At 38.7% G+C, this 12,448-nt stretch overlaps 1 protein-coding gene across 1 annotated transcript in view; it reads left to right on the forward strand.

Moving 5' to 3' along the window:
- PolQ (DNA polymerase theta) overlaps nucleotides 1–12,448 on the forward strand; it is a 48,962-nt gene that overhangs the window by 30,640 nt on the left and 5,874 nt on the right. The window contains exons 18-26 of the mRNA XM_076209147.1: nucleotides 891–1,008; nucleotides 1,116–4,248; nucleotides 5,171–5,335; nucleotides 5,484–5,576; nucleotides 5,714–5,874; nucleotides 7,679–7,873; nucleotides 8,570–8,671; nucleotides 10,373–10,512; nucleotides 12,226–12,367. Coding sequence (XP_076065262.1) covers nucleotides 891–1,008; nucleotides 1,116–4,248; nucleotides 5,171–5,335; nucleotides 5,484–5,576; nucleotides 5,714–5,874; nucleotides 7,679–7,873; nucleotides 8,570–8,671; nucleotides 10,373–10,512; nucleotides 12,226–12,367 — 4,249 coding nt within the window. The remainder of the gene's footprint in view (nucleotides 1–890; nucleotides 1,009–1,115; nucleotides 4,249–5,170; nucleotides 5,336–5,483; nucleotides 5,577–5,713; nucleotides 5,875–7,678; nucleotides 7,874–8,569; nucleotides 8,672–10,372; nucleotides 10,513–12,225; nucleotides 12,368–12,448) is intronic.

Consider the following 12,448-nt stretch of genomic DNA (forward strand, 5'->3'; position numbering starts at 1 on the left):
TACCCAGGTCAGAAGCAATGCAGCATGACACATAACATCCACATCAGAGCCACTTCACTTAAATGGCAACTCCCTCTCTCTGTCCCCTTATGCGAAAATAGAGAAGATGGGAAGAAATCCCTTCAGGCTGCATTAAAATTTCATCCATACACAACCATCCTCCAATCACCCCTATCCCCTGCCTTATCCCTTCATTGCTCAACAGATATTCCCCTCTTGTTCAAAACCCCTTTCAACCCATCCACCCATCTCATCTTTGGTCATCCCCCACAGGGTCACTCAATCCACCTCTGCTTTCCACGCATCTTATGCTAATCTTTCTTTACTTATTTTTTCCATGTGTCCAAACTGTCTCCATAATCTTTCATCAGCCCTATCTGCCAGCTCTCATTTCACTGCTGCTCACCTCATCACCTCCTCATTCACATGTTTAGTACCCCAGGTAAGGTGGATGGCAGAATTATGAGGCAGTGGAGAGTGAAGGATGCAGAGATGATGGGAGAAGAAGTGTTGTTTTCTAAAAGGAATGTAACATGGAGATCATATATATTTTTTTAAGACAGCTCGGAAAGCAAGTGAGAAAACTAAATGATTATACATGTAGTTTTGGGGTCTGGAAAAAATAAATAAATAGAATGCACAAGAGGAAGTCCTAGAATGAGGTGAATGGGGGGTTGGATTTTAGTATATTGGCTTTTTGTCTTTTGAACATTTGATAATTCTACCCCATCTGTATTTTTTTTTTTTTTTATTTTTTTTTTTTTTTTTTTTTTTTTTTTTTTTTTTTTTTTTTTTTTTTTACTGTTACATCAGTATGCACTAAATGTTTATAATGATATAATAATTTTTAGCTGTATGCTTTACATTATTTGATCTTGTTTTTTTTTCAGTAACAAGATGGAGAATACTGTGGAGAGAGGTGCAACAATCTGGGTATCTAATAGGGATCTGCTCACAGAAAAACAAATTGCTGAGCTTCTTGTGAAAGAAGCACAGGAGATTGTCCAGGTTTGCATTTAATTTTATGATTTGTTTCATATGGTGTCAAAGATATTTGACTTGTGCTTCATTGGTTGATTAGAATTTGAAATAAAGTTGATACCAAACTTTTGCAGAAAGAAATTGGCATCTGTGGGATAGACTGGCGCCAGAAGCCACGAGGTGTTTCGACAGTAGGTGGTGCTCGAAGTACCAAGAGGAAACGCACATCATCCAGGAGATCAAGATCTTCATTTCGTTCGTCAATTTCACCTAATCTGACTTTGAATACAAGAAATGTTAATGTCAGTAGACATTCCAACAATGTAAAACCTATTCAGAATAGTATAGAAAAATCAACAACACTTTCAGCTAGTGTGCATCATAAACAAGGCACCTCTGGTCCCTTGGAAAATATGAATTTAGTGTCCCCCAAAGGAAATCTGAAACAAGAACAACAAAAACTTGAAAAAGAAAGAGGTGTTTCAATTGAAATGACAGAAAATTTGTGTCCAAATATTTTTTCCTCACCAAAGTTATTGAAAGATAATGGGAGAAATTCTTTAGCAGGTAATGTCCTTAAAGAAAACGAATCTATAGAAAATGGTGAATGTAATGCATATACTGAAGTTGCAAGAACTGGTAATAGTTGTGTAGAGCCAAGTACCAGTACCAAAGATGTTTCTGTGGGCAGTGAAATTGCTGTAGTTAGTGAGGAACAAAGAATTTCAGAAGCTGAGAAACAAGTATCTCTAACCAGGCATGTAGAAAATAAATCTTGTGATAGTAATAAAAGAAGAAAAATATGTATGAGAGAAGGGGACATTAATGGAGCTCCTGAAGTTGTAAGAAATGACCTTTTAGAAGAATGTAGAATACAGCCTTCAAGAAATGAATCTACAATGGCAGCTCTCTTATTCAGAAATTCAAAGTCTAAGACAAAGTCATCACTTACAATTGATTTCAATGATTCATTTGCTGTTCCTGTTTCTCAAGAGCCTAGTGTCCAAGTGGGCTTTGCAGCCAGTCACATGGACCAGAAAAATAACCTTAAATGTCAGGAAATAACTGTGAGAAATGATGAGCATCAATTGAAAAGAAAAGAATTTTTTTCAGAACAGATGAATGTTGGACAAAAGGAGACAGCAATAGAATCCCCTGAGCTTTTATTCTCTGACAAAGGCTCTGCACATAGTTTCGATAAGAATCACGAAGCCCTAAAAAAAGGAAATACTCCAAAAGCCCAAGTTGTGACAGGAACTTTATATGAATGTAATAAAAAAAAGTCAGAGCTGGATGATATTGCCACCAAGCTAACTTTTGATTCCTCGCCAAGTTTGAATGTAGATGAGGAACCTCAAGTAGAACAGTATTCCAGAAACCCGATTCTGAACGTGTCATTGAATAATCAGGTGGAGGATTCCAAAAGAGGAGAAAGTGGGAACAAGGAATCAGAGGGTGCAATGAATTTATCTTGCGATAACCTATTTAATACCACATTAGAGTTTGACATCAATAACATGGATTTACTTGAAGGAATTGAATGTAAGGGTACTTCTGCATTACCCCTACCGAGAGAAACATGTAGAGAGGAAGAAGATGTTAACTTAAATGACAGTCAGTTTGAAAACATAAAAATTGCAGAGGAACATAAGTTGTTTGAAGATATCCCCCTCTTAAACCCAGATACATCCTTTGGTCATGCTAATTCTCAAATCATGAATAAGGAAATTGGTACTCAAAATATAAAGGATGAAGAGGAAGATGGTATGATTTCAGATTCTTTTTTTTCTTCTGCAATTGAGCAGTGGGCAGGAATGCTTGAGGAGGATGATGATGATGAGGATTCCAGTCACTGCATTGAGAATGCTAAAGATCTAGATCTTTCAATTGAACTGCCTGATGATTTGATTGAGAATTTAAAATGTAATAGAGATGTGTCTTCTTCAGACTGCAGTGATTTGTTTCCAGAAGACTACGAGTTTAGGGGAGACAAAGGAGAAAGTATACTGCATTCTGAGGGAAACGTAATCCCAAAATATAAGGTGAAAGAAACAACTATAAAAAGAAAGTCTGTGAGTCCTCATAAGCGAAAAAGTGTCTCTTTTTATGATGTTTGCTCTGAGAAACTTGATTTTGGTTTTGACATGACTAAAACAGAAAGCAGAATTGAAGGAGTTTCAAAAAAGATATTGATAGAGAATGAATTCCTTCAACCCAGAAGGAACATTTTATCAAAAGTTTCCGAAGAACTTGAAGCGGGCATAAGAACAAATGAAACAAGTTCATCACGTAACGATGAAATTGTACTCAATGATAGGGCCAAACCTATTCATTGCAAGGAGTCTAAAGAAAATCAGCACATTGCTGGAAATTCTAAGGATTGTATGATTGTGCAAAGAGGGGTAGAGTCCTATAAATCTGCAGAACCTCAGCCGCAATTATTGAATGAACCAAGAGCAGATGAAAAATACGGGTTTTGCAATGTAGGCTCCAAGGATGAAACATTAAGAGACTCTTTCTTTCAGCAAGCTTTTGACAGCTGTTTCAATATTTCATGTCCTAGAATTCCTGGTCAAGAAAAGAATGAAAATATTAATGGTTTCACAAATAATTTAGAATGTGTCTTTGATAAAGAAGAGGACACAAAAAATAAAAGAAGTCATGTGGAGGCAGGATCACAAGAACCAGTGTGTGTACAGAATGGGAACATTTTGGAAAATCAAGGTGGAACAACAACAGATTTCTCTCAGTTATGTATAACTCAAAGAACCGAAGCTATGTTAATCAATTGTGAGGAGAAAGATAGGAACGATAATATCGTAGAAACATCCGATTGTAATAGTAGTACTGAGTGGAATCCAGAGAAGAGAGGAAAAATAATGAGGGAAAGTACTGATGTTCCTAATACCAGCCAAGAAAGAAAGAAAAAGAAAAGGAAGGCAGTGAGAGGCTTAACAAAAACTCTTTTTCCATCTAAAGCTACATCAAAAAATGACAAAGATTCACAAGAAGTTTTAGTGCCTGCTTCACAGGAGTCCCCAAATGCATCTGATCATGATGTTTCCCAACCATCAAGCATTAAGGTGGATTCTTGTCATAATTTGACATTCACTGTCAACTGCACATTATCAGAATTTTGTATTATTGATGTGGCAAGTGACCCAAGACTATTTAAGACATTTTTTGAAGAATGGAATACCAAGGAAAAATTTTCAGTGAGTTTAGCATGTGAAAAGGCTCCAGAACGACCAAGTGAGGGAGGCATAGGTAAGCAAATTTAAAGGTTTGTACTAAAGTCTTGGTGTTTTTGGGATTGGGTGTTGAAGAGGTCTAATGGGTGGTACAGGAGTGGATGGGGTGGAGTATATGGGAGTGGAGTTGGGGTTGGGGTGGAAGTGAATCTGTTGGATAGCCTAGATCGGAGTGCAAAGGTAGTTTGGATATGTGTAAATGATGAATGAGGGAAGACTACCAAAGAAAGTATGAAAAACAGAAGTGGATGGCATAAGCTTAAAAGGAAGACTGAAAATATGGTAAATGGAAGATGTGACTACCATACAGAGAACACAGAACACCTTCTACTACAATGCCCCACACTAACATTCCCTAGACAATAATACAATATATCTTTCACAAGTGACTTGTGAACTTGGTTGGATGTTGTTGCCAGTTACATGAAGGGTGCAGGTCTTCTGCAAGAGACCAAGGGTGATAAACTGATTGATATAAAAACATGTATATATATATACATATATACATATATATATATATATATATATATATATATATATATGTTGTGTGTGTTTAAGACAGAATGGACATTTTAGAAGCTCTTCCAAGGGATTCGAACCCTGACCTATGCATCTTGGCTTTATGATTATGCACACACAGGTCAGGGTTCAAATCCCTTGGCAGAGCTTCTAAAATGTCCATATATATATATATATATATATATATCTATACGTAGGTATTTATATTTACCTTGATAATTGTAATTGTTGCACTCTGAACTCTGAAAATGGCTATTTCAAATGAAAGCACTTAGTGCTTTACGTCTCTCCTTTATTTTTCCAAGTCATTACTTGATTTTGAAAAAAAGAAGTAAGTAAGGGGAATGGTGCATATGTCTATGATTATATTACCACCTAGGACCCAACACATTTTTAATCTGGCACTGATCCTTTCGCAGGTTGGCGCATACAGGGACGAAGCCGACGGAAGCCACAACAGCAGGATATAGCAGGGTTGGTGGTTGATACTGCTGGTAGCCTTGGGGGTTTGGTGGTAGTTGGCCTTGCAGTGTGCTGGGGAGGTAGGGATGCCTATTACATCAATCTCAGGATAAATCAACACGGTATGTTCTCCACAGTGTAACTTGTCAATGTAATAATGGTCATGGTTTGTATTTTGGATGTTCATTAATATGGGGTTTAAAACAACCTTAGGAATATCTTCATAAATTATAGTGAATATAACATAAGTTTTGTTGATGATTATCATAGAGAATTTGAGCTGCAGTCTCCCCACCCCTCCCATACATGACCTGGTTACCTTAGAGGAACGAATATTCTCCATTAAGGACTGCCTTGCAAAGGGTGAGTTAACTGTGTTTCATTTGATGATTTCAAGTCATGTATTGTGTAGATATAAAATGTATCAACAGAAGACTGAAAAATTTCTGGCATCAACTTGATGATTCATGTTTTGAGCCATAGTACATTTAATTAATCAGGACTTCAGGACAAGCGAGTAATGCAGGCATGGGATGTAAAAAGCCATGTGCGAATATTAGCTGCATCGGGTCTTGGTATGACTACAGTATCTATGGAAGACCCTCGTGTGGCTGCTTGGCTGATTGACCAAGGGGCCAAAGAGAAAAATATACACAATCTGGTAAGGTACAATAGATGTTGTATTAAGTGTATGGCTATATGCAGTTTGCTGAGAGGGCATAGGTGATATTAGTATATTTCAAAGAGCCAATGATGTCTGAGTCTTTGGTCAGTAGCAGGTCCAACCTTGTGGAAATGTTACCCCCTTTTAAATGAGTCACCTTTACTCATTGGATCAATGTGTTCTCCATTGCTATATTTACTAAGGAATTACCCCCAGGAATCTGCCTTGTCAAGTGCTTTCCACTCCCAGTTGTTCTCCCTGCAATTAAAATCTTCAGCTATCTGACATTTCTTGATATTCAGCTTCATTCCAAATCCTTGTCATGGAGGGGACATATGCCATCATGAAGTATTTTCTATTCAGTCTTCTAGTTCTTGTTTTGTGCATTGCTTCAGCCTTGCCTTCACTCAGATTTGCTTCATCCACCATTATGTAATTTCTCACAGTAACTATCACCTCACCGCCCATTTAATTTTCTTTGTCTCATCTTGGTAGCTTGTATGTTATTCTCCAGCTGTAAAGTGGCAACAATTGAAATGTTTAAATGCAAAATGCAATAAAAAATTCCACATGGCATTTTGGCTGAATACATTAACTATAATTCATTGTGCCTGAAAGGAGGAGCTAGCGATGACGTGTGGTTGGTAACTGACTGACACAATGGGAGATGAGTGTCAGTGAGCAGCATGCTGTGATTGGAAGAGGTTGTTTGTTGTATCTCTGCCAGCTATTGCTCTCACTTATACGCTGAATGATGTATTGATTACAGTCATCCAGCAGCTTGTAAAGTCTTTCTATATATTCTAACTTCTTTTGCTACATGAATGACATACATTTCCTGTTCTAATAGTGCTAGAGTATGTCCTTTTTCCTGTAATGTAAGCTTTATCTGACCCATTTTGCTGAAATGGAAGTGGAGTTACAGGATGACAAACTTGGCATATCAGTGAGAATGCAACAAACAACCTCTCCCAATGATAGCACACTGCTTGCTGATGCTCATCTCCCATTGTGTCAGTCAGTTACTCACTTCACACGTCATCACTATCTCCTCCTTTTAGGTGCAGAGAATTACTCATTGTATTCAGCCAAAATGCTATGTGGACTTTTTTATTGTGTTTTGCATGTAAACATTTCAATTGCGGCCACTTTAGATCTCAATCTTTTAAGAGTTTGGTCTCCACTTTCACCTATGAGGAGTCACAGACTTCCTTTTCATAGTTGTTTATCTCATCTCGTATTTTGGTATTACATTTCCCCGAGAATACAATACAGTTTCTCCTTTATTTCCCCTCCACATGTAGTCTTCTGGGAATAAATCAGGCTTGTCAGGCTTGTTTAGTATCAAGTAATCATTCATCTTCAACTTAGCTGAAATTAAATCATTTACATTAGCATAGGCTGCTTTTAAGCTTCTTGTAGTGTTTCCTGTGCTATAGTGCTCTTTTGACATCATGAATGATAGGTGAAGTGGGATTAGAAATATAATACAAGATTTAACAATAGGATGGGATTTGAAAGAATTGTATGTAATAAGAGTGAAAAAGGTGATGATTTTATTCTCCTGTGCCTAACCATATCTCAAGGTGAGGGGACTACAAAAAGAGGTTGCTCAAGATATAATAACATGGGAGGTCATAATCAGGTACACAACCCTGATATATGTAACCATGTATGGAGTCTTTAGAAACAAAAACTGACAAATGAATTTGATTGAATATAGTCTATTATTTCTTCATGTTGTTGGAGATAGATTTACTGGGAAGCCAAAATGGAATTATTTTTCAAACATTTCTTTTAGGTAATAAATCACAATCAAGAGTCACTGGAACTGCTTGAGCAAATGGGAAGTAGTTGGGGTGTTGGTGGCCTTGGTATCAATGTTTGCAACAAAGGATCAGCTCGAGTGAGAGCAGCCACTGAATGTGTGGTTGTGTATCAGCTCATGGAATGTATGAAGAAACAATTGGATGAAGCAAACCTCTTGGATGCATTTGTAAGTTTTATGGAGGTTATTTTATGTTTTGTAAAGGGATATGTGAACTGTATTAATCCTTTTTTTTTTGTCTATGCAAGGAAGGGAGAGGGTAGGGATGGGGAGGGAATGGTTGTGTGTGGATGACATTTTGATCTCGCCCAAAGGGATTTCTCTGTCATCTCTATTTTCTGCATGAGGGGAGGGAGATGGGGGGTTGCCATGTAAGTGAAGCAGCCTTGCTGTGGATGTGCTGTGTCTTGCTGTGGATGTGCTGTGTCTGGCTGTATTGCTTTTTATCTGGGCAGTGGGCAGGAGGCATCATCACCATCCACTTTATAAGGAGGATTAAGCCCATCATCATCATCATCATCACCACGACCACACCACCACCACTACCTTTTAACAGAGGTAGCCAAGTCAAAGGCATGCACCCACTCCCACCCATTCCACTCTCATCCACCACCCTTGTCTCCCTCTCATCTTAGCCCCTCATGAATGAAGGGTCATCCCTGTCGCCTGCCCACTGCCTGGGTCAGAAGCAAATGCAGTAAGACACAGCACATCCACAGCAAGGCTGTGGATAAATAGTAAAATGAATTGAAAGATACATGGTAATCTTTGAATATTAATACTGACAGAAAGTTTTAAACTGTTATAATATTTTAAAGAAAATTGTAATGTAGTGATGAATTTATGTATATATCATAATTTCAGAGCTCCATAGAGATGCCAGTTGTCCAGATTCTTGCCTCCATGGAGCTCAATGGGATGGGCTTTAGCCAGAAGGAATGTGAAAGACAGAAGACAATTCTTAAGGTAGAATTTACAGTTTCTAAATCTTAAGGAGTTCTAGAAACTTGAATGTTGGATTGATATACAACTTAAGAGTAAGTCTTTAGGGAGTTGGTTAATTACATTTATATGTAAGTAGTTGTCAGCTTATGATCAGGTTATATTTTGACTGGGTGAAAATGTTTAGATTATCAATCATACCTCAGACTTCAGATGAAATTTGCATCAGTTGTTTTTTATTACATGCTCAATAGTATGGGTAGTTGTTGACTTAAGACTGAGTTATCTTATGACTGACCAGTCATAAGTCAGTGTGGTCTTCATCTTATATATGGGTGAAAATTTTTTGTACTTATTATCATACCTCAAACTTCACATGTATTTCAATCAGTTCCTTGTTATAACATATGCTCAAGAGTACCATGTGTGATTAATGTCTATCTGTATTTATACCAAACAGCTGCTTTCACCTTATATGGAAGGTAGCCAGCCAAGGTATGCATCCATCCCATACCCATCAGTCACATGTTTGGGGCAATAGATTGATTGATTCTCCCGTGAGGAGTGAATGTCATTGATAATCATTTTTATATACAAGATCATCACAGAGTCCCATAGAGTTGTGACAACATGAACCTATGACCAGGCTATATCTATTGGGCAGAGTGGGCCTCTTGGTTTTAGAAAGTAGGGCATCATGAGGTTATGGGACAATGGATTGATTGTATCACTTAGGGAAGTACTAGTAATGGGTGCATGTGAGTGGTGGTCCTTTTGAGTCTGATATCAAAGACATTTATTTCTTTGTTGCTCATCTTCAAAACCATTGAAAATTCTCACCTCCATCTGGAAGGCTTAGCCCTGAGGGAATAACAGTCAGCCTTTGGAGTGGGCCCAAGATATGTGTGTCTTTTAGTTTTGAATATTGTTAGCTCTCCTTTTGCATAAGTAAAGCTAATAATTGGTGAATATTCCCCTGCTGCTACTACAATAAGTTGGTGACAAGGGGGCCAGAATGAGTGGACTGGGGTTTCTCTTTCTGTATTTTACAAGGAGTGAATGGATACTTTGATAACTACCCTTCTTCAAAGGAAAGAGACAATTAGTATATATCTGTCAGACTTTATGGATTTGTCTTTAAAATTCATGTTGATCTTTTTTGCTGACCTGTTGTATCATTTTAATCTTGTATGAATGGATAAAGGAATGATACAAACTGAGTGGATGTTCTCATCTGCTTTGTAATTTATTTTGAATGGGTGACATTGTACAGTGAGGTCACTCAATCAGTGGAGTCTTACAGCTTCCAAGTAATGACCAACAGCCACTGGGCTGGCTTATGAATCACACAAGGAAGAAATGTTGTTCTTGTCTAGGACAATGTAGAATGCATTTGATGTCTTCTGTGTGGTGATTGCATCTATTGCAAATTGCTTCTGTAGCCAGGCTTGTTGTGGGTTGATATTTCTTTAAAGCTGGATGGTGGCCTGAACACAGTCACATTAGTATGGTTCTTGTTTGTCATGGAAGGGATTTCTGTAAAGGTGCAGAGGTAAACCAGTACCAACAGGGCAACCCTTCATTGCTAAGGTTCTGAGATGGGAAGAGTATATGAATGATTTTTATCTGCTCATGATGTGGGTGTGTGCTTTGACTTGACCACCTCAGTTATAAGATATGTATAATGATACATCCTGAAAGGATTACCTTGTTTTTTCACTGAAGGCTCACCTTGAGACTCTTGAGGAAGAAGCTTACGGATCTGTAGGCCACCCATTCTCCCTGACTTCCCTGGACCAAATAAGCAGCATTCTCTACAAGCATCTTCATCTTCCCCTGCCACCTGGATTTAGCAGTACATCTAGGTGGGTAGTGGAGATATAAACAAATGTGTTGATAAGAAATATATATTTCTTTATAGTAAACTTGTATGCAGAACTTATAATAATAATGTGCTTCATAATGTCTATCTATATACCAAAAGGCTTCTCCCTCTTATAAGAGAAGTAGGAGTCAAGGGTAAGTAGATATGGCAAGATACAGAGACAGGACACCATGAGCATAGCTCTACTTACCATAAGATACAATTAGGTAAATACACACCCATCTCACACCCATTTGTCTCCCTTTTATCTTAGCTCCTTATGGATGAAGGGCTATCCCTGACCAGTCAAAAACAATGCAGCAAGACAGTGCATCCACAGCAGGGCCCAACAGTCAAAAGGGTTTACCCCCACTGCTTCACTTACATGGTGACTGTCCCTCCTCTTCCCCTTGTGTCTGAATAGAGGAGACAAGGAGAAATCTCTTCAGGCTTTGTCAATTTATATTTCATTCACTACCACTCTTCACTGACACCTATTTCTTGCCTGCTCCCTTCCCTGCTCAACAAACATTCCCCCTTTACCCAAGGTCCTCTTCACCCTATCCATCTATCCATCTCATTCTCAGTCTTTGCCTCAAGTTCACTTTATCCACCTGTGCCCTCCACACTCTTTTTCCTAGTCTTTCCTCACTCATTCCTTCCATGTGCCCAAACCATCACAGTATTCTTTGATCAACCCTATTTGCCAGCTCCCTTTCCATCCCCACTCTCCTCCTTACCTCCTCTTTTCTCACTTTATCCATCCTTGTAACCCCCACTTTACATCTCCAACACATTTAAAGTTCTCCTTTCTGCCTCCCTTACATTCCAAGTCTTGGCCCCATGCAGTGTCATAGGCACAGTTACCCCTTGATTTAGTCTTTTCTTTGTGTCCATCCCCAGATACCCATTTCTCATGACACCTCTCATTCCCCGACTATTATTTGTTTCCCTCAATCTACAGTTTACCTCCACCTTCACTCCTCCCTTATTACCTCCAACTCACTGCCACCTTGCTTGTACATCTTATCAGCCTACTTTTACCCACACTTACTTTCAACTTCCTCCTATGACTTTCCTAAACTTTATCACTACCTGCCTTAGAACCCTCTCTGACCCAGCCACAAGTGCAGTATCATCAGCAAACAACAACTGGCTCACCTCCCACTCTCCCTAACCACCTCCAATCCTTTGACCATCACCCTCACATTTGCCTCCTATACCTCCCCATGTATGCATTGAACAACTACGGTAACGACATAACCCTGGTGCAGTCCCACCTTTACTTTAAACCTCTCACCCTCTTTATTTCCTACCCTAATGCAAGCTGTTTTGTCTATATACCAAGGGAGGTAGCCAAGTCAAAAGGCATATACCCACTCCCACCCATTCCACTCCCATCCACCACCCTTTCCTCCCTCTCATCTTGGCTCTTTGTGGATGAAGGGTCATCCCTGCATCCTGCCCACTGCCCTGTACATTACTTGTGTATTACCCCAGGAATCTGCTTTGCCACTTGCTTGTCATTCCTCTCAATTAACCTCATTGCAATTAGTCTCCTACGAGAGCTATGCTGTTGCTCTCTTCACCATATTTTTTTTTTTAGGAAATGAGGTGTGTCTGACAAAAAATTTTATATTTAGTTTCATTCCATGATCCATGTGTGTGTTTTGTATGTGTGTGTGTGTGTAAGTATATAATTATTTAATTACAGAGGTGGTGGGAGAGGTCGCGGAGGCAGGGGTGCTCAGATGAAGGGTCCTACTAACAAAGATGCATTGGAAAGGTTAAAGAATTTCCACCCCCTTCCTAGCATTATACTAGAATGGAGAAGGATCACATCTTCTCTCACAAAGGTTTGCTGCAATGTCATTTTACTTTTATGAAACAAAAAGTTTTATTGATGTAGCCCAGAGTATTTGTGTTACTTATTTCAT

The sequence above is a fragment of the Oratosquilla oratoria genome, chromosome 2 (assembly GCF_046742065.1).
Source record: "Oratosquilla oratoria isolate Oo_2021 chromosome 2, ASM4674206v1, whole genome shotgun sequence".
In the NCBI taxonomy this organism is placed as follows: domain Eukaryota; kingdom Metazoa; phylum Arthropoda; class Malacostraca; order Stomatopoda; family Squillidae; genus Oratosquilla; species Oratosquilla oratoria.